Source organism: Pecten maximus, chromosome 7, assembly GCF_902652985.1.
Source record: "Pecten maximus chromosome 7, xPecMax1.1, whole genome shotgun sequence".
Taxonomy (NCBI): domain Eukaryota; kingdom Metazoa; phylum Mollusca; class Bivalvia; order Pectinida; family Pectinidae; genus Pecten; species Pecten maximus.
Window position 1 is genome coordinate 35,346,181 of NC_047021.1, and position 23,099 is coordinate 35,369,279.

Genomic DNA, 23,099 nt, shown 5'->3' on the forward strand with positions numbered 1-23,099 from the left:
TTCTACAGTACAACTTCATTCAAAGATGTCACTCTCCAAGTCTCTTTATATATATAAAGCCTAGATGAAAAAAAAATCATAAACAGTAACTTTCCTTTTTCAAATTCATGAATTCTGATCCTTTGAAAATGTGGGTGGTATTGATGGCTTCGGGTATTGTTGAATCCGGTAATATGGGTCAAAAGATGTGAAAATGTTTTTCCTTTTTTTGAGTTTCTGAAGTTACAATAAGAACTGACCTCTACTTAATTGGTTTTTGATACTTTATTGGCAGTTCAGCTCTACTTTGTGGATAAACCTCAGCTGGTTTTAATAAACACTTTTTACATTTCTGGAGTCTGGAAGTGTAAGGAAATGTATTGTGGTTTTAACGTATATAATATACATAATCTACATGTCATAGAATCTGATCAAAAGAGGTTTTTATACGCTTTATCACACGGACACTCCTCCTAACATACAAATTGTTAAGTGAAATTATATTAAAATCTTTATGGGAAAAAAATCCTAGAGCAGGACCATTTCATTTATTTCAATAGGGAGTTTTTAGAACTTATTACTAATATAAGGTTCATGTACCGGATACTAGAAGATGTTTTAGCCAGGAGAGATATTTATACACCTGCCAGGAAATAGATGGGGCATATAGTGTTACCTAATGCCATCCCGTCCCGTCCCGTCCCGTCCCGTCCCTGTGTAACTTTAACTAATCTCAGGAACTGCTGATGTGATCCTCACCAAACTTCGGGTATCATTGGCAGTGGGGGCAATTATATCTTACAAACATTTTCTAGTTTCATTTTAAATCTAGATCAAATTAGTTTTAGCTGAAACACTCTAATAGGCATTTGCATGTATTGAATATCATTTATCACATACACCAAATGTACTTTTAACACCTGTTTACAGTAAATATGAATTAAGTGGTTAGCTAGGGCAGTGGAATGAATACATGTATTACCTATCATTAAAATGCCATGGGTTTAATCCCCTGATCAGATGTGAAGACGTTAATTGATGTCTCCTACTCAACCACTTGTTTTTTCTTTGGATACCTTGGTTTTCTCCAATTTCTATGTCTCTCACATTCAAAACCCAAGGGTTTTTACTGATACCTTGTGTTCTATATGCCTACCCTTTGGGAGCTGTTTCTGTGCCTGAGAGGCCTATCAGCCACCACTGGATTGATATCATACAGACCAACCCCTAATGGAACATTACTCTTTAACTTGGTCATCTTCAGCTGAAAAGGTCGTTGGGTGCATGTGGTACAGTGGTACCACATTTGGGGGCTAGAGTTGATGGTATGTGGAAAGCACATGCCCACCATGGTGGATTTCCACATTAAGACCCCTCGAGCTCATGTGCATCCTGGCCAACAAGCTGAAGAGTTATTACCGTAAAAACTCGTGTAATTTGCGCACCAGTGTCATTTGCGCACCAGTGTCATTTGCGCACCAGTGCCATTTGCGCACCAGTGTCATTTGCGCACCAGTGCCATTTGCGCAGGTACTTTTTGGGGCTGAAAATGCTGAAAAAAAAACTTCTATCCGTATATTTTAAAAGTTGGTATAACTTGTTTTGCAATTGCTTTAAGATAAATTAAGTGTATACATTAAGTCATACAAAACTTATTTTCAACACTTTTCCATCTCACTTACAGGTAATTCTCAGTTCTGTGCAATTACTAATACTCCACAAAATTGTGTAATAATAACATGCTTGCTGTACTTAGACATGACTATACTTGCCTATAACCATACATGACAATGGCGATCAGAAGTCAATGAGTCGATATTGTAGTTTGACCCTGGTATGACCCTATATGACCTTTTGTTATAAAGGTATGACATCATATGACCATTCTGAACTGAAGGAAATTCCATAACTTAATATTTTCCATTAAAAAAGCATTATAGAAATTAAGGAAGTTTATTTAACTAAAATTTTCGCCTTAAATTCTGTAATGCTTTCCTAGCTATGGACCCAATTTTACCTATATTTAAAGATGTTGTTTGTCATTTAGCCTTGCTGTATAATCAGCTCTCTATAAAAAAAATAAATTGTTACAATTAAATAATCAAACAATAGTCGAGAGTTTGTTGTGTGAAACAGGATTCTGAAATACAGTGTTGTTGACTGAAGTGTGATTTGACCTCAGGTTATCAAGATAGCCTTGATAATTCTCAGCAGCCTGAGGGGTTGTCCTCATGTTTCTCAATAAGGACGGTGACCAATAGTTTTGTTCAGACTCCATATCAATACCATACCTGTATAAAAATTTGATGAATAATTCAACTGATATCGTGACTACCAATCGCCACTGTGTGTTAGATGCGGTTGTGATTGAATTGTTGATGGGATAAATCCATGTATAGGTCTATAGAACTTTCTAATATTTCAGTATTGTGGATACGCTGCATTAGATATATCATTTACGGTAACCACAAATTGTAATTTAAAACTTGTTTTGAACATAATGTTGACCTGGGAAATTCAGTCCCATGTACCCTTTTTATAATCTACCTGTAAAAGGTCAAAAGGGCCTGTTAGGAGTAGAACTAGGGTTAATTGTTGGATATCATATGTGTACCAACCAGTTGAAATATTGTGCGGAGTAGTATTAGTAGTGGAACAAGGGCCATAACTCCAAATATGACTATAAAATTTGATTTTATGCAAAACTCAAATTCCCCAAGATATATGTACACATAGACAAATATTTTCCATACTAGTGAAATAATTACATAATATCAAGGTCGCACTTAAAATAATCAGCCAATAGAAATTTTTAACTGCAGATCAAGCGTTATATACTGTAGATGGATTAGATTGAAAATCCTTTGTCATTAGTGTAGGTTGTCTGGCACTACTGTGAGCTTGATATCTTAGCAACTGCATAATGGATTCAATTCACAATGGTGCCAAAGTGGATTTACACTATAATTACAACTGTGTAAAATTGCTAGATTAAAAAGGTGGCACTTTGAAATGTAAGTTTGTTACTGTCTTTTTAGAAACACCTTGAAAATACTGTAGACTTGGCATCATGCCTTGTAGATATGTGTTGTTGGTTCACCAGTTATGAATCATAACATGTCCACATTTTTCAGCAATCAATATTCAAATATAGATTTACTCTTACCATAATTAGTTTGAGACTTAAATAGATGTTCAAGTATGAATTTGTGATTGAGACATTCATGTCACATAGGGCTTGCGGTATTTTAGCAGAAACTTGATGATAATTGCTTTTCTTGTATGATATGCTAGCTGGTTATGTAATTACAAATATTTCAATTAAGATTCTTTCGTTTCTCTTTATCTCTCACATTGCACTCTATCAAATCAATTCATACATCATTAAGGTAATTTAAAATCATAATAGATCATTTATTGATTAATCTACCCTGTCAAAAGAGAAAATCCATATGTCTTGAAGATTGTTGTCTAATTACTGTTTGGTCAAATTGACATTTTGATGTATAATATATGATCAATTTATATAATCTCACCCAGACTGTAAACTCATAAACAACACATGGTTTAGGACAGGTATACTATCAAAATCAGGGGTTGGTAGGTTTTACCTTGAACCAGTGTTAAAAAGATGTATTATATATATACCAACATGTTTATCATTTTATTTCATGAAGTTGTCATAACAAAATTTGACTTAATGCAGTTGCTTACTATGAGACCAATTAAGATATTATTATTTAAAAAAAAATATTTTGGAGTTTACTTTCAGGTCTTGCATTTGTATTTATCGGGTACAGAACACAAAATAAAATCATAGACACAGAAAAAAAAATTGCCTTTTGATTTATGTAAATAAGGAGTAATATATTAATTTTTGAAATATTTGTAAACAAAAATTATTTATGTGCTGATATTTTCGCTAGACTGAGGACAGTTCTTGTTGCTGTGGGTGATAGAGATATGCTAGGTGCATGTCTAACTGAAATGCTCAAGGTTATAGTACTAAGTCACATTAAGGAGGATGATGCCCCAGGTTTGCCTGACAAATGTCACCGCAGTATGAATTAATTTGGTTTGTGTCTACTGACCCAAGACCATAGACTGAAATGAAAGATTTTCTTGACAGCTAACTTGTCAAAATCTGCTTAGGCATGGCTTGATATCCAACAACCTGACATATGTACATATATATTAATATCTATCTTGGTGTCATTCTGATGTTTAAATTTACTGGCAGGGTCAATGACAGCTGGGAATTAAGTTTTGTTGTAAACTACAAGTTTATATTTTGTGGTAGAGATGTTATCTCGTGACACTCAACTGCATGGATAATATAATTACCTTCAATTAAAAGTGAATTTTTTCACTTTATCAGTGTCATTTAGACAGATTTCATTGTATATTATTCTATATGATAATTATATTTATACACAATAATCGCCCATGCTTGTCTTCAAATCTGCTTGTTTGATTATTGATTCCAATGTCAGACACCTGATGCATTTAATACAGTGTGAAGTATGAAATCAAGTTCAACTGTAGATCTATTGAGAGGTCACAACGATATCTAGCTTCACATGCAAAGATTTCATTTGTAGTGTTCAATACGATTACCCATAAATCAGTTTATGTCAGGATATGTTAGATTGGAGTTTTAAGTTACTTGCAGCAAGCAAGAGGTCCTTCCTAATTATAAGGTTACTGTTTGTCAGCTTACAATCATATCAGCTTGAAAGGTTGCATGTGAAATTGAACTTTTTATCTTCGTCTGATAAAGGGCTACAACTTTTGCTTATCTTGTAGATAATGTTTGTTAAAAACATTTCGTTAGTTGGATTTTGTCATAAATTTACATACACCCACAAATTGTCCAAAAGATGAATCAATTTACAATTTTAGATACTGAACAGTTGCCTTTAAGTTTATTTATAGATGGTACTCAACCCACTATAAGCTTTCTATATCAAGGAGTATATGCCTCCAAGGTTACTATATTTAAATCCAAATCTGCGTTTTCTTCTTCCATTCCTTTTGTGACCTGTCATAATGCATGACCTGGAGCTATGACAGATATCGTATATATATATTTAATCATGATACTCTGGTGTCTTCTCAATACTTGTCCAGCATGTTCTCAGAGTCGCAAAAGGTAGCAACAACAGTGTCTTCAGACATTAATTATTATGGACAAAATTCTCTTCATCAGTGTCTTCAATTAATGTAAGTATGTTTTATGTTTATTTATTTTTACAAGTGTCTCATTTCATTGACAGGAAATCAAGTACAACTTGACCCCTGGACGTAACAAGTTACGGAGCCGTTCAATGTCCCAATCATCCACGGACAGTAACAGCTCCAGTAAGTATACATCAGGTACGACCACACTTATTACACTCAAGTATCTTGTTCTCTCTGCTTGGTCTAGTACATTGGTTTGGCCTACGGTCTAGCTTTATACCTCCTCTTGTTGAATTTTGTCACGGCTTTTTTTTGGCATTGTTGGAATGTTTTTGAATTGTGTTATATTTGGCTGAAGACTTTTTCCCATTGTGTTGGTCTAGTCTTGGTTTGGCTGCTAGAAGTTGCATGGATGTTTATATGATTGCTTCTGTATGGTTTCAAATGAAATTTCCCTTTTCTGGTGTAACAGTATTGAGTATATATATCCATACAACTTCCCCTTGTGTACCATGCCCCTCAAGCCTGCCCCACCCCAGGTATACCATCCTTCATTGGGTCCCTGCAGCCTTCTCCATTCCTTATGTACCAAACTTCACCCGGCCCTTGCCTGTCCCTAACCCTGGTATGCCAACACCCATTCTGTTCCCTGCCTGTTTCGCTGCTGACAACCAGCCCCAACCACCCTGTATCTTCCTGCCCCACTCCTAATATACCAGGAGCCCCCACCCCTGGTGTAAAAGTCCTCACCCTGTTCCTTCCTGCCCTCACCCAGGTGTATCTGCCCCTATCCTGTCCCCTGTCTGCCTACCCCACCCAGGTGTATCAGCCCCCAGCCCCCAGCCTGTCCCCTGCCTACCCCACCCAGGTGTATCTGCCCCTATCCTGTCCCCTGCCTGCCTACCCCACCCAGGTGTATCAGCCCCCAGCCTGTCCCCTGCCTACCCCACCCAGGTGTATCTGCCCCTATCCTGTCCCCTGCCTGCCTACCCCACCCCAGGTGTATCAGCCCCCAGCCTGTCCCCTGCCTGCCTACCCCACCCCAGGTGTATCAGCCCCCAGCCTGTCCCCTGCCTACCCCACCCAGGTGTATCAGCCCCCAGCCTGTCCCCTGCCTACCCCACCCAGGTGTATCTGCCCCCATCCTGTCCCCTGCCTACCCCACCCAGGTGTACCAGCCCACAGCCTGTCCCCTGCCTACCCCACCCCAGGTGTATCAGCCCCCATCCTGTCCCCTGCCTACCCCACCCAGGTGTACCAGCACACATCCCCTATCTTCCCCACCCTGAAGTGTACCAAACATCAGGTTGTGTGTTACCCTGTATCCTGGTATAGCCTGAACAACATAGACCAATCTATTAATGGGATGGTGAATGTTGATAACGTCTTGGAATAATGTCGACTCTGATATTGCATGTCTTCGATACTCTTTATTCACAATCCTCAGCCTAAGATCTTAAGACATATTTGTCTGAATCCTTCCTGTCTCTATAAATGTCACTAGTATCATGCATTGTGCTTAATAGATTTTCATTATCTTATTGATTAAGCTGTCTTCTTGTTGAAACGAAGGATAGTTTCCCATGCAAATGACCAGTAAGAAATCTGTTGGGGATTGAAAAGTCACCCCAGACATAAGGAATGCTAATATATTTAAATAGAAAAACTGGTTTCTACATGTAGTTTCCTTATATCAACCGACATAACGAACATAGATATATATAAATTCTGGAGCACTCTTTGTTTGTGTTTGTATTAAGAGACTCTAGATTTAACGGCCAGACAATGCCATGTATATATTCTACCCTTAGCTAGAGGCTCTGTCAGATCGTTAAGACAGAACATCAGATTCCGGGATTGCCATTGGTTTCTTGTCTTTATGATGTACCATTTTACATCCACATAACTATAAGATTTAGAGGGTAGCCATTTCTGTTTACAGCTAAAGCTTTTAATGGTGATGTTCGAATATACTCAGCCATAGGTGTAACTCAACATTGATGATGGTTTTGGGATCAGTCTGCTTCCTGGAGTACAGCCCTTGTGAAGCAGTTGGGAATTCAGAGTAGTCTCCCGATCATTTCCTTTGCCATGTAGGCTTATACGCTTTTTCTCAAGAAGGCTTTTTATCTCTCGGGAATTCAAAAAAATGAAAGCTCTATTGCTTGAAGAGATTTCTACACTTCGTAGGCAGCCGTGATCTTTTGATATAAAAACAGATTTTTTTTGTTTTGTTCAATTCATGTGACATATAAGATCGGTTTTTGAGGATAATCTGTTGGGTTTTCTGCGAGTACTGTACTTTGGATTCCTCCGAAGTAAGACCCTTAGCTTGCACACTCCCATCCGGGCCAAAAAGATCGAGTGATCACTGATCAATAAAGTTGATGTGACTGGTTTCACAATTGTTGTAAAACAAATGAAGTTTCCTCAATGGATTGACATTGGGAGATGTATTCAGTGACATATCTATTGTTTGGAGAAAATATTTTGTCTGAGTTTAATCATCTGCATTGATACTATAACATTTGATGTTCTTATGCCATCAACTACGTCGGTAGAAATCCCTGATCAGTTCACCTAAGTGCACAAATCAATGCTGTCTGTTGTTTTAGTCCATGTATAAATTTGGAACCCTAATAAATATATGCATAAAGTGGTTAATATATTCTCCAATATATTTACTGGGTGTGTTAATATGGTAATCTGTTCCGATGTGACAGGCTGGTTTGGAATATGTTTGAGAAATTTTTACATAATTTGACAGATAAAATCTGCATACAGATTCATTAGCCACATCAGCATTTGATCAACAGTACAAATTTGCCTTAGGTTTACTGTTATCTTTTCAGATCATATCACCAATTCTACTGACAATTTGATAGGTGCCCTTAACTAGCATTATGTATTTGCATCATGCTTTGAAACGAAATCAAATGGTGATAATTTCCAGCTAAAATCTGATTCAAGACTTTCCATATATGTTGTGTTGTAATGTCATTAACTTAATAATTTCCCACAGAAAACATTTTAAAAAAAACTAGTATTTCAGCCTTCTATTACTCTCATCAGAGCTCATATTATCCCTGCTGCATACATTGTACGCTAGAAAGGTATGCTAGTGTTTCATTCTGAAATAAAAATAAACCATAAAAAGTGTTTATGTACAACATTTAAAATCATTTCGATATAAACTTACACAATTACATTAAAAAGCTTGTGAATTCACGGCATAATAATCGTTCTAGAGTTACTGAGTTCGAGATTTAATGACGTCATTGCATTCATAATGCCTGGTACTGAAATTTATAGGTCAGTTGTGACGTCACTGTATGTAATGTCCTAATGGTGATGGGCTTGACCGCAGTGTCCTAGTGACAGATTTCAAAATAATGTATAGTGCCCTTTTGATGATTGGATGGGGATGCCGTTGTTGACACTGTCAGGTGATAGACAGGGAAATGGACATAGACATAAGTGAATGTCCTACACACCTAAGGGGCAACATTACTAAACAGAGAGGTTTAAGTCTCGTACTAAACCAGAGAGGTTTAAGTCTGGTTAGCTTTTGAGAAGAAAAAAATAATAATTGCAAATATTTTGTACTTCTTTGTCTGAATTTTATTATTTTTAATTAAAAGTTGTTTTAGTTTTAGATTTCAAAATTTTGGAATAAAGTAAAAGATGATTGCCATGGACAATATGTAATTCAGGACTTAGATGTTTAAAAGTCAGTTAACACTGCTAAGATATTTTCCTAATTATTTTTTTGCTAAAACATTTTGTCTTTTATTATCAAATAGCTCTTTTTAAAATCATATGCATAATTTAAGTATTTTATTAAATTGATGGAATTTGGAAACAATTTACATGTTTTAATATTGCTATCATGCATTTTTTGCATATATATATATATAACATTTTTGTATCATTTAAATTTATAAATTATACATGGTCTTGTATTACAAATGGTCCCAAAAATAATAAATCTATTTATCTATATGGAGTGTTCATTATTGATGCTTGATACGGTGACAGAGAAGTTAACAAAGTTTAAGATTAGATATTAGACATACACATTTGTTAAATATATTCAAAGTGTCGAAAAAAGCAAAAAAACAGAAATATTCACTTATTTGTGGATACAAGTTATTGAAAGCTGCTAACAATGACCTCGTCCCATGGATAGAACATGTTCGTGTTGGTAGGGACATTGTGAACCTTTCATGCGTTATTTTCTAGTTTGATGTTGCCTCATTACCTCTCATTATTGTTGTATTGTCATGATTTTCGATGACAACAATTTATGCCTGGTTTGTTGTGGAGGTGTTATGGAAGTTTCCCTGTACTAATTACACTTTAACAAGGTATATTACACATATACAGTGTAAGCTAAGGCTACATTTATTATATGGTCAAAGGGGAGATAATCACATACTTTTAAAAGGAATTTTTTTTTTTAATTTTTGTTCTTTATTTTGATATCAACTAATCAATTCTGATATTTAAGTTATAGGATAGCAAGTTTGAATTTCCTGCATAATTCACAGGAAAGAGCCAGCAGTACAAGTTTTAACCTACAAATGTGAGAGTTTGATGTGAGTATCCATCTCATGTGAGATTATGAGAGGAATTTTCAGAATTTTTCACTTGGCATGTAAAATTGAAAAGTTCTTGATGTGTTCATATGAAATGTTAGAATTAAGTCTTGACTAGGATATTGTTAGGTCATCACCATTTAAACACCAGCCAATTGTTATTAAGCTGATGTTCATGACACATTGAATGCCATGTTTATTAATACTGATACAGGGTAGTTGTATGTGGTATTTATAATGACACGTGACAATATGACTAACTTACTTGTTCTAAATTTACCTTAAAAAAATGTTGTTAACAAAATCCCACTTAATATCTACCTACCAAAAATAGTTCTAACCAACACTATTATAAAAAATTACTGGTTTAAATTGATCGAATGAAATCCGGAAATGGTGCCCGAGTGGTTATATATAAGGTGTCCCCACACTTTATCACTAGCCCTCCACCTCTGGGTTGGAAGTTTGAAACCTACGTGGGGCAGTTGCCAGGTACTGACCATAGGCTGGTGGTTTTTCTCCGGGTACTCCGGCTTTCCTTCACCTCCAAAACCTGTCGCGTCCTTAAATGACCCTGGCTGGTAATAGGACGTTAAACAAAATAAACCAAACCAAAGTTTGAATTTAGAATTAAAACGGAAAAGTAAATCCCAGATTTATGTGGATCTCAATTTGATATCAAGACAATTTGGAATCGAGAATTTAAGAGTGTTAAAAAAAAAAAAACAGGTAAAAATTGATCTTGAGAAACAATCCGAAGCAAGGTGTTTGAATCTTGAATAAATAAAAAAAAAAAAAAAATCTGTTAAAATCTGCTTGAAAACACTTCCAAGCCATTTGAATCTACAACTAGAACGAACAAAAAGTCCTTTGTTAAAATGATCTAAAGAGCCTATCTTAAAGCTTAAATGAAGAATTGAAAAAAAATCAATTGTTGAAACAACCCCAATATGTTTGAATCTAGGTGAAAAATTAAAACAGTAGTAAAAATCTATTGACCTACATTGGACCTGTTTAAGTGGCTCATCAAATCGGCATGTGAATGAAATCCGACATTGTATAAACGTGCAAATAAAAACTCATCCGTCTGAATATTACTGCTTGTCATAAATCTGCCACAGGTGAATAGGTTAAATGACAATAAGTAAGTGATTGTTGGGAATAAAATTTATAGATGTTAGCAGTGTTATCGTAGAGGTGTTGTTTCAGCTCTGCTTTTAAATTCATTATACAAAAATACAACATGGATGCTGCAGATTCTGATAGAGGTAAGTGTAGTTTAAGCCTAATTAATGATGATGTTGATGAATTATGCATATTAATTAGGAAATCTAGACAGGCCCTTGTTATATCTAGCAAAGTCATTTTGATGTCACCACTGACATTCGTTACTATAATGAGCTAATGCTGTTCTGTCAGTAGGAGCGTCAGTGTACCACCTCAAAACTCGTAAAATTGTTTGTGTTCAGTTTTTGAAATTTTTCCAACTCCACTATTAAACACCCAACAAATGTTCATTTAGTGTGTTCATTAATTTTAATTTTTTTTATTTGGAAATTAATGGAAATTAAATCGGAATTATTTCTATCTTTTGTCGCGTTGTGATGATGGAGCGTAAGCAAGATGTTGCTATTTTGTCGACTCTGGCATCACCATTCCTACATCAAGAAGTTTGCAAGAAAAGTGGCAATATTTTAATGAATTGTGTGATGAATACTTTTTATTTTATGAATTTTACATGTATCAGGATTTAACCAGATATATAAATAATGTCTTTCTTAGTCCCTGGATTTAAAAGCAGTGCATGTACCTACTAAAGCTGAAAGCAGGAAAACAATAATTCAATAAAAGTTAATATTGATCTATTTAAAAAAAAAAAACCATGAAAATAGTAAAGCATATAAATAAAGAATTGATTAAAAAGGTTTATATATATATATATAAAAGAAAGAAATCTGCCTTCAAGAAGTTAAGTTCACTCATGTCGCATGTGGGTTAATGTTGCATTTATAATTAAAAAGAACAAAAAACATCATGTTTTAATATAAATTCAATATTTAATGATTTCCCGGTTAGTTCTGTTTGTTTTTTTGATCGGATTTTATTGTTAGGTGTCCAACGTCTTTATCGGGATGTTTTCGTCGTTCCTCGTGTTCTCGCGTGGTCACGTGACCGGCACGAAGGACTACATTAACACTTGGTCGGTAAATATGGCCAGAGCACCCGACCAACGTATTTTGTCGTACAAACAAATATGATACACTTATTCATGGTGCTAAGAAACCGAGAAAAAGTGCTGTACATTCTTCTATTTATTCAAGTATGGTTACATAACGGCGCTATAAACTGGTGTTAATTGAAGAAATGCCGATTAATTGACTACTTTTGAAGTAATTTTGACGATGTTTGTCATTTTCGTAAGAATGTACAGCACTTTTCGTTGCTCTCATACAATTACCTTCACGCTCGTACCTGTTTCATAAGTATTGATTTAGGATAGTCGGGTGCTCTAGGACGATTCATAGAGCAAGTGTTAATGTTCATTCTCCAATATTGGAACTCTTCAGTGTTTTAAGTATCGAAATCGGCATATAGAAACGAACAAACGTAAATAAACGAATGCAATGGATCGTAATTAATTCAATTAATTATTTACAGATGATTTTCAAAGACATAAGGTATAGTTAGAAGTTTTCGGCTGTACACATGCAAGTTTGTAAATTCGTCACTGTGATGAAACCACCGTCCTCGTCGTTGCCATGACAGCCGATCGAAGCTGCGATCACGAATGCACTGACAAAGTGAAAGTTGAAGTATTTTTCGCAACATGTGGTTTAAACTTAAAATTACAATCACACCTCATATTGATTGGGGTTGATTAATCATACCTGATCAATTGAATTATCAGAAAACTAACAAAAACATAAAAAAAACACAGAATGAAGCCTTCGTGTCAGGCAGTGCAGACACAACGCGGGATCTGTAAACAATGTGACGTCATTGGAATGTACAAGTTGCAACAATGTACAACAATGTATATTTTACATGAATACACTAATGAGCAACAAAACGGGACGCAACATTAACCCACATGCGGTAAGATAAGAAGAGTTACTTCCCTTTAGTAACATCTCCACTTCCAAGCTTGGTAACATTTCCGAATGTTTCTTAATTTATAGAAAGGTTGGCATAAGAATTGAGAAAAGAATACAAATTATGTTAAGTATTTACAGTTTATTATAATGAGTATTTACAGTAAATTATAATTAGTATATACAAGGGTAATTAAGAGGCTTTATGTGATGTATATTTGAATACTAAAAGTTTATGGGTTTTCTTGCATTTTTTGTGTGTTATTTCATATTCATTCAAGAGTCTTTTAATAATTAAAAGATCATAAATGATATAAAATATTTCATGCATATATATTCCCAGTTAAGAAAATGTAGGTTCAGAAAATGATTGTTGACAGTCATGAGGAGTTACCTCCCTTCCATCAAGTTATGTTTCCCATATTGGACTAGAAATGTTTATTAGACTTTCTATTACACCTAAGATAAATACCATATTTATCTATCTGATGTATCTTTTTTCTGGGGAATGACATGTACCATTGAAAAGTAAAATAAAATAAATAATAAGATAAATACTTTAGGTATCTGGCAATAAGCCTATTCCTTGGAATAAGCCCACTCATGTTTGTTCAGCAAATTTGCTAACAAAATAACAAATATCACATTACTATCTTGCAATAAACAGACACCCTACATAAATGATACATGTTTTGTGTATTTACTCTCTTACTATCGGATGGTTGGGTGACACAGGGGTAATACACTCGCCATTAACTAAGGCGGCCAGGGTTTGATTCTCTAACCGGTCATGAAAATGTATGGGGTATTAATTAACCTAGCTGCCCTACCACGTTAGTTTTCTCCAGGTACTCTGGTTTTCTCCCACTGCTTCCATCCAGTCCAACAAGTGATTGATATTATTTATAACTTGTTTCATTTGTTAGCTCACCTGGTCCGAAGGACCAAGGTGAGCTTATGCCATACCGTGTCGTCCGTCGTCCGTCCGTCCGTCCGTCCGTCAACAATTGACTTATTTGACTTCTTCTTCATAACCGCTGATCGGAATTTCACCAAATTTGGTCAGAAGCATCCCTATGGGTAGGGGACTCAAAATTGTACAAATGATGGGGCTGACCCCCTGGGCGCCTCTAGTTGTAGATAAAGAATAAAGTTTACATTTAAATATTATGGTATACATATAGCTTTGTTATCTCCTCGCCCGTTTTGAATCAATGACATATCTTGGGTTTGCATCATAGGATTATGACATCAAGTTCTTCAACAGATAAAAATGCTGGTGGACATTGGTCAGTGATAAAGGATCAAGAATCTCCCCCTCGGCTATAAAAAAGATAAAACGATTTGGCAGTAGATATTTAATGAGCTCCCTTATAGATTTGGTTCATATTTACACCATAGTATCTTTAAATCAAGTTCTGCATGCACCTGATAATGTTTTGGTGGTCATCTGAGTCAGGGTTAAAGGGTCAAGGGTCAAGGGTCAATGGTCACATTTGATTACTTCTGCAATAAGAAGGTGCATGTGTACAGTTTCACAGACTCTCTACTGATTTTACAGTACAATGCTTATTACTTATTACCAGGCATGGCCTAATTGCTGGACTTGAATACCTGTTAAACTGTAGATCATTCATGGCTGAAAGGCATTTTCTAACTGTTTTAATTTATGAATCCAAATAGATTGGCAGAAAAACTGAGAGGAAACTTTACATATATGTAGTTTTAAGTAACTACAGTAGTTTGTCAAAATTAAGTCTATCAATGTTCTTTAAGGAGGTATTAGAATTTTAACATGTGCAGTCTTCCCATTGGCATTGTTACGAGAACCGAGTAAAGAGTTATCTCCCTGTAACCAGAAACCATACCCTAAGACGCCTCTCTTTTAAAATTTTGTTCATGTTTGTTCTGACTTTTAGCTTGCTGAACTCTTAAAGTATAAATTATTTTGTAATTCTTTATTTCAAACCCCTTTTTACCATATTTTGATATTCCTATGTAAAACTTTGAATTACCGTGAGTTTTAGCTCACCTGGTCCGAAGGGTTATATCTTTGAAGCAGTTGAGATCCCCACAACATAATCATACATCAACAAATTAAATAAAGCAATTAGCAAATGGAACATAAACATTATTTTGATGTTTGCTCAAATAAACCAAAATAACCAAAATAAACCTATCAAAGTGAGTGATACAGGCCCTCTGGGCCTCTTGTTTAATTGATTCAAGACACCCTGTGAAGTAAATTTAGATTTTTATGGATTTGAAAATTTTTGTTAAAATGGACATGCTTATTATTTTTAATCTTCAAAAAATTTTCCTATTGGCAAGTAACTGGGTAATTACAAAATTTGCTCATATATTAACTAAAAGTAATATAAAATCTAGATTATAAATTTTCTTAGAATTTGTTGATGCCTGGTTGGGTTAAATACCATAAATCAAGCATGATGTCTGTGAAATTTTCATTAAGATTTGATAAGTAAGGGGTTTTTCAACAAAATCCTTGGTTTAAAAATTTGATTAAGTATTTGATTCATGTTGAAGAAAATTTACCTTTGACATGAGGTCATAGGTGAAGTAATTGTGTCCGTTTGAAGTCGAGAGAGAAACCAGAGTTTATAGGCAATGGTTGATGATTTATAGTAGAATAAGTTTCAGAAGTTGGATATAAACTACTTCTGTATTCCTATAGAAAAGAGGTCATATATTATAAATCTCATGAACTGGCATGTTTCTCTGTTGAAGTGTTTTTTATGATGCTAGAAAATTGCAGCATTTTATTTGCATAGTGTTGAATAAATTTTGAAATATATAGCTTTGAAGTCAAACTTAAATTTCAATTTTACTCAAAGGATTTTGGTACTCTTTTGTTTAACCATATTCATCTGCATGTAAGCCCCTGTCAACATGTTATCATCTGCCCACAAATTAGCTCCTGCCCAAAAATGAGCCCTTGTCCACAAATAAACCCTCTTCATAAGTAATAAACCCTCCACAAGCTTGATAATAAACTTTTACACTAAGGGAGAGGGCTTATTTAAGGATGAAAACAGTACTAAACTTTTACACTAGAGGAGGGGCGTATTTAAGGATGAATACAGTACTAAACTTTTACACTAAGACCAAAAATTGGATTTCATTCTTGTAACAAATAGTTACCTGTATATTTGAGTGGTAGACTGTCCGAGGTCTTAGACATTTCTGAACTCACAAAAGTCCATACCTTAAAAGGTGTATCCTGCTTTTGAAAATCAAGATAACAATGCATTAAAAAAGGTCTAACAGAATTGAAAGAATAGTTTATGAGTCAAATCTGTTGGTAAGATGACCATACTTGGCATATTATTGACTGTAAATCTTCGCTCTATTTGAAGTTATCAGAGAATTAGATTGAACGGTCCTGTATGTCACCCAGATATATGGGCTGTAAGTGATTTCAAAGACACATGCAGGCTTACATACAAACATTTACATTCACAAGTAGTGCAGACATTCACAGATCCCAGGACTTGTTTCTGACAATTGAACACTTCTTGTGGTAGAATTAAATCCATTGTAAAGAGGCTAGATATGTGACAGTTTACACACAAATGTCATTTATATATGTATGTAAAATGTAAATATTCTCTACCCTAATACATTCTCTACTGACTTTTTAATAGTTTCCAATGAATATGTAACAAGGAGTTTCAGCTCCTAGGAGATATTCAGGTGCGTTAGAGCGTTCCTAATCCAAAAGGAGAACGCTTTCTCACATGAAAAGATTGTATATACTATATATGTGATTGATAGTTTCATGTAAATCGCCCACCTTCTTGGTATATAACATTCAAAATTCAGCTTGCTTCTATTGATTTATCACAAAACTTTGTAATAAAAAAAAGAATTCCGTAGACATTCAAATAAATTTTGTACCAGTTTGGTTTGAGTAATGGGTTATAAATCGGAAATATGCATTGTCTGTGTAATCTTCTTTGGGGGCCGTTATGAGTTCTTTATACATCATTACAGGCTTTATTCAGGACTAGATTGAAAAATTTATTTGTCGTTTTTATACATCATTACAGGTTGTATGCAGGACTGGATTGAAAAATATATTTGTCATTGATGTAATAGGTTAGACTTCCATTGTTGCTGATGAATTCTTATTGCACTATTTATGTTTCGATCAGCAATTGTTTGTTTGTCATTGGTGAATGTGTAAATATACCATTTGTACGTAGGTCAGCTCGGGTCAGATTCTCGGTCATCATTCTTCAACATACCGAGTCTTCAGTCATGATTTAGTTTGTGGTCAAGTTGGCTGAAATACCTATTTGTCAATTCTGTATCAAACTAAAATCAAGTTTTTTTTGCCCAACAAAATTGACAGAATTAACCAGTACCAATTCTGTATCAAACTTCAGAACCGTTAGTGTGTGTGGTTTTTTTTTGTCCAGCAAAATTGTCGGTATGTTTTTGTTCAATGAATTTGACAGGAATTCTTGGTTAATTCTGTATCAAGCTGAACAGCTATGATAAGTTCTGTTCTCAGAATGTAAGTACAGGCATGTAAGAGCAGGTTAGCTTTTGAAATTACAACAATTACCAAACAAACCATTTCTGAACCAGCTATTACCGTTAAAGTACAAAGTTACATTCGGCAAATGGGTTTTCACATTTCTGACTCAACATTCAAGTGAATAGGCAAAAATGATTTCTGTATAACCTATAAAATTGTACCTAGTTTAATGCTGGGTACAATATTTTCCATAATAACGCATACTGGTGATTTAATTTGCAGTTGATTTCTTTGAATTGGGATATTTACAATAAAGTTTTTAAAAGGTCTGATGGATTAGACAATTTATATGCTCTTTAAATGCAGAATTCTTTAGTGTTGAATTTTATAAGCTGACTAAAGTAGAGTAGACTGGAGGGATTGAGTGGAATGGCAATGTCTTGTTTGGCTATGTAGACCTGGCCAGTTGTTAAATTTTGAAGTTGAGCAGTTATGTCATGTAATGTTAGCACTGTATACGTAATAAGCCCAGGGGGTGAGCACATAAAGCTCAAAGGAAGAAGAGGGCTTACTAACAGGGCAATTAGATAGCATTCTATACTGAACTGTAGAAGACATTGGTTGGCTTTTACAATATATATTGGCTTATTGTCAGAGACTTATTGCTAGTGATCGGCTTATTACAATATGTTTCTTACCAGAAATTGACTTAATGCCAGAATTGCTAGACATGGGTTTATTGTCATAGGCATATTACCAGGCATTGGCTTATTGTCAGAATTGCCAGACATGGGTTTATTGTCAAAGGCTTATTAGCAGACATTGACTTATTGCCAGAATTGCCAGACATGGGTTTATTGTCATAGGCTTATTACCAGACATTGACTTATTGTCAGGATTTCCAGGCATGGGTTTATTGTCATAGGCTTATTACCTGACATTGACTTATTGTCAGGATTTGCCAGACATGGGTATATAATCATAGGCTTATTACCAGACATTGGCTTGTTACAAAATTTACCAGAGCCTTATTACAAGCCATGGGTTTTTTGTCAGAGGCTTATTATGAGACACAGGCTTATTGCTGGAGAGATATGGTAGTTTGTGAAAAAAATCCTTGCACTTTGTAGATTCCTTATATATATATGTTTCACTGTGACCAAATTAAACATAAAACATATTTTATAGAAACTGAAAACAACATCGATGAAATTGTCAGTAAAAGCTGTATTGTTAGCAAATTTTTTTTTTCAAGATCTGACACAAGGTCTTATCCTTACTCTCCTGAACTGAAGCCCTAACTTGAACATTACCAGCAGCATATAGATCCAAACACTGAAATTCTTTGGAAATGATCATGAATTTATGTCCGTCTGACATTTACCATGGTATATACCACATCTGGTATTGAGGGATATTCATACAATTAGAGGTTCAGATTGTAACCACTGTCCCACGATACATAAGGTAATCATTCCATAAAAACAATGTTGAGCCACCTACCTTTTTTGATCCTGAAGACAGCAGCTTGGCTTTATTCCTGTCATTTCATGACTTCTAGTACAAACCTCTGCCTGTGAAATACACATGGAAAACTACAAATGTAAAATGCTGTGAGGAGATTTTTTTTCTTTTGAAAGGTGTGAACTTTTATAAACAATATGACAAATAAAAAAAAGTGAAAAAAAAAAAAAAAAAATGTGGCAAAAGGAATGAACAAATAGAACCAGAAATTGTGCTGTATTTTGTATGTTAATTAGGCTTTGGAGTTGCTAACAGTGATTGCCTAAGGGGATACCCTTAATTGCATTTGAATTATATGGACATGCTAATTTGATTAGCAGGTGCTGGTGAATATTTCAGGAATATATAGTTGATAATCAGTGTAATTTCGAGTCCTCTTATTTAATTACTGTTTTAATTTAAATGAATTCAATGGTTGATTTAGTGGTGTTTAATAATGTATGTTTTTCCTGCTGTAATTTGAACTCCGTGGTACTTTAATCCCCATTTGTAGTGATTGATTCTAAATCTCCTTATAGTAGTGCAAATGTACTTCAGTATTGTACTTGTTTATTGTGTAGGTTTTACAAACACAGGTAAACACCGATTAAGACCTACAACAGATATAGTGTATTGCTAATGAGATATTAAGGCCGAGCAAAATAAAAGTTGTTTCATTATGGCTATCATGCCGCCTTAAATTTGTGATAATAACTGATCTATTGTATTTGATAAAAAATGAATTGTCTGATTAATTTATCTATGTATTTATTAATTAATTAATCAATTATAATTTCAATTAATCAATTAATTTATTTATTTTCACATTTGAAGAAAAAATGGCAATGTGTTGGCTCCTTGAGTACAAATTTCTTTTGGCGGTCAGGGAGGGTGTTAGTGGGGGATGGGGTTCCTAAGTGGGTTGCCAAATACATGTATAATACAGTATACGAGGAACAGGAACGAGCATTTGATACTAGCAAGAAAAGAATGAATCCTGCTGCGCTGTATACACAATTACGGAGTTATGATGTGTATATATACTTAAGTAAACAAATAACATGTAAAATGTGTAAGATATAACATATATCCGTAATACACAAACCACAGAGGTATGAAACATATTTAGGTAGCATATGTCCTTAAGTAAACAAATTACATGTAAAATGTACATACGCATGCGATAAGAAGTGTATAACATGCAATTTGATCATATATAAATGCCTTGTGCTTGATTAATGTAGTCTTCCCATGATTGGCTATTAAAGATGGAGTTCGATGCATGCTCAGAGTTTGTATTTGTGGGTGTGATATACATGCATGTGTGTATAAAATTAATTAGCACATATATAAACTAAAATCTTAGTAATGGAAATCTAAGATATAGTCCTCTGTCAATTTTACTGACAATTCCATGATTTGTATAAAATATACATTGCTGACCGTCTTAGTTCTGCATAAAGAAAGGAATTAATAAACAATGTTTTTGACAGAAAACAAAATTAATAATCAACTTTTGACAGTAAATCATTACATTTCACAGAATTTGTTGTACAGTTTATCTGCCGTTAGCTAAATTCAATATTTTTACCGAAACAATTTCCTTTCCAAATAAAAATGATTACATGTATATAGCATGACAAAGAAAATCGGTGACGTACCTTGGTATGTGGTGGTGACATGTCCAGTAGGGTAAACAGCTGTGATGACGTTTCTGCTTCCTCCCTGTAGGCCACTGGCCACACTGTGTGTATAACACATATAATGTATTAAAGAGTACCTCCCGAGTCAGTCGGCTCTCCATTCCTATATACATTGGTACGTAACCTTTTCTAACATGCATTTTCCACGGGATGGACTATAAATAGAACATAGGGCATCCCCTACAACAACACAAGGGATGAGATATCTTATCCACGGCAACCACTGTTGGTTTTGTGTGTATAGATGTAGGAGTTTCATGTAACTCTGTAGACTTGACAATCCGGTGGGGAAACTCCTTTGAGCTTTATTAGAGAAGCATAGGCACCTCGGTGTATGTAATTATAAATCCTCTGTGGCTGCTGGTATGGTGATCAGGTGATAATTGACTGGGTACCACATGAATGATTAAATCATTCTACTGTTTTCATGGATTGTATACCTGAGGTCTACGGTTGAAAAATTAATTTGTTTAGAGTGACATTTCAATTGTTGTCTAACATTGTTGTGACTGGACAGGTAACGTGTGCTGCATGTTCAAGTGATTGGATCAGGATCAAGAGTTCAGACGATTTTTGTTCTGTGATAGTATACTAACAGTACATATAGCTGTTGTATATGTTGTACACATTGTATGTGAAATACACCTAGAATATCCGGCCAGTCTCTAATACTTCCCACAGAGGATAGTACTGGATTGTACAGTTATAAACTCATTAAGTTCAGGTTTATACCTGTGTACATACACAACAGCAAAGGAGAAAGGCACATAGATAGGTATAGATACAGCTCACACACTCTTCGGATTATTGATGACCGTAGCTGTGCCTATTGGTATTAAATGATCAGAGAACCGCAAAAACACATCGCCTATCATCATGCTCTCTAAAAAGCTGCACAGCAAACAGTCTTCTGAGAACCAGGTACGGTTTGACATGACGGAGAGAGTGATGACTATGGGGGAGGAGGAGGCCTTTAAGATGAGGGCTGGGAGGAAACGACACAGTGTACAGCTGGACAAACGCATCACACAGCAGCTACTACAGGCAGACAGAAGGTCCAGTAACGCCAGCTCAACAGGGGAGAGTGTTGACTCCCTATGTAAGTGACTCATTATGTAAGTGACTCCCTGTGTAAGTGACTCCCTGTGTAAGTGACTCCCTATGTAAGTGACTCTATGTGACTCCCTGTAAGTGACTCTATGTGACTCCCTGTGTAAGTGACTCCCTGTGTAAGTGACCCCCTGTGTAAGTGACCCCCTGTGTAAGTGACTCATTATGTAAGTGACTCCCTATGTAAGTGAAACCCTGTGTAAGTGACTCCCTGTGTAAGTGACTCCCTGTGTAAGGGACTCCCTGTGTAAGTGACTCATTATGTAAGTGACTCCCTATGTAAGTGACTCCCTGTGTAAGTGATTCCCTGTGTAAGTGACTCTCTATGTAAGTGACTCCCTATGTAAGTGACTCCCTATCTAAGTGACTCCCTGTGTATATGACTCCCTGAGTAAGTGATTCCCTGTGTAAGTGACTCTCTATGTAAGTGACTCCCTATGTAAGTGACTCCCTATCTAAGTGACTCCCTGTGTATATGACTCCCTGAGTAAGTGATTCCCTGTGTAAGTGACTCTCTATGTAAGTGACTTCCTGTTTAAGTGACTCTCTATGTAAGTGACTCCCTGTGTATATGACTCCCTGTGTAAGTGACTCATTATGTAAGTGACTCCCTGTGTAAGTGGCTTATTATGTAAGTGACTCCCTATGTAAGTGACTCCCTGTGTTAGTGACCCCCTATATTAGTGACTCCCTATGTAAGTGACTCCCTTTGTAATTGACTCCTTAGGTAAGTGATTTCCTTTGTAATTGACTCCTTAGGTAAGTGATTTCCTATGTAAAAAACTCCTTATAAAAGTGACTCCTTATGTAGGTGACTTCCTATGTAAGTGACACCTGATATAAGTGACTCCTCATATAAGTGACTCCTTATGCAAGGGACTCCTTAAGGGACTCCCTGTGTAATTGGCTCTTTATGTTAGATAAAAGGAAACAAATATTGTTGGTACTTTTTGTAAGTAACAGGGGAAATGTTTTACTCCTGTGTAAGCTACACAATTACAGGGGACAGTATCGACTCCCTGCACAAGTTACAGGAGAAAGAGTTGACTCCATGTGAAAGTTACAGGAGAAAGTGTTGACTCCTTGTGTAAATTACAGGATTACAGGAGAATGTGTTCACTCCATTTGTAAGTTGCAAAATTACAGGGGAAATGGTAACCTATGGTAAGTTACTGGATTACAGGAGGAAAGTGTTGACTCCTTGTGTAAATTACTTGGGAAAGTATTGAATCTGTGAAATATGTTACAGGGGAAAGTGTTGACTTTGTGAAATAAGTTACAGGGGATAGTGTTGACTTTGTGCAAGTTACAGGAAAAAGTATTGACTCTGTTTGAGTTACAGGGGAAAGTGGTGCCTTAAGGAATAATGTGGTTATTTTGTGTATAGACGTTTTGATGTTACAGCTAGTATAGGAATGTTATTCATGAC

The 23,099-nt window shown here is 35.4% G+C and overlaps 1 protein-coding gene and 1 long non-coding RNA gene across 9 annotated transcripts in view; one reads left to right on the forward strand and one right to left on the reverse strand.

Moving 5' to 3' along the window:
- LOC117330696 (adenosylhomocysteinase-like 1) overlaps positions 1–23,099 on the forward strand; it is a 115,565-nt gene that overhangs the window by 23,707 nt on the left and 68,759 nt on the right. For 3 of the 7 annotated variants that reach the window (XM_033889141.1, XM_033889147.1, XM_033889146.1), the window contains exon 2: positions 5,256–5,355. In XM_033889141.1, the coding sequence (XP_033745032.1) occupies positions 5,256–5,355 (100 nt within the window). Of the gene's footprint in view, positions 1–5,095; positions 5,132–5,255; positions 5,356–20,766; positions 21,660–23,099 lie in introns of those variants that run through there. The other 4 variants (XM_033889142.1, XM_033889145.1, XM_033889143.1 and 1 more) reach the window with 4 other exon arrangements.
- The window catches only part of LOC117330697, a 42,334-nt gene that overhangs the window by 11,188 nt on the left and 8,047 nt on the right, over positions 1–23,099 (reverse strand). The window contains exons 2-3 of one of the 2 annotated variants that reach the window (XR_004533388.1): positions 20,519–20,601; positions 18,858–18,928 (exon numbers count right to left, since the gene is read on the reverse strand). This is a non-coding gene — a long non-coding RNA (uncharacterized LOC117330697). Of the gene's footprint in view, positions 1–18,857; positions 18,929–20,518; positions 20,762–23,099 lie in introns of those variants that run through there. The other variant, XR_004533387.1, reaches the window with a different exon arrangement.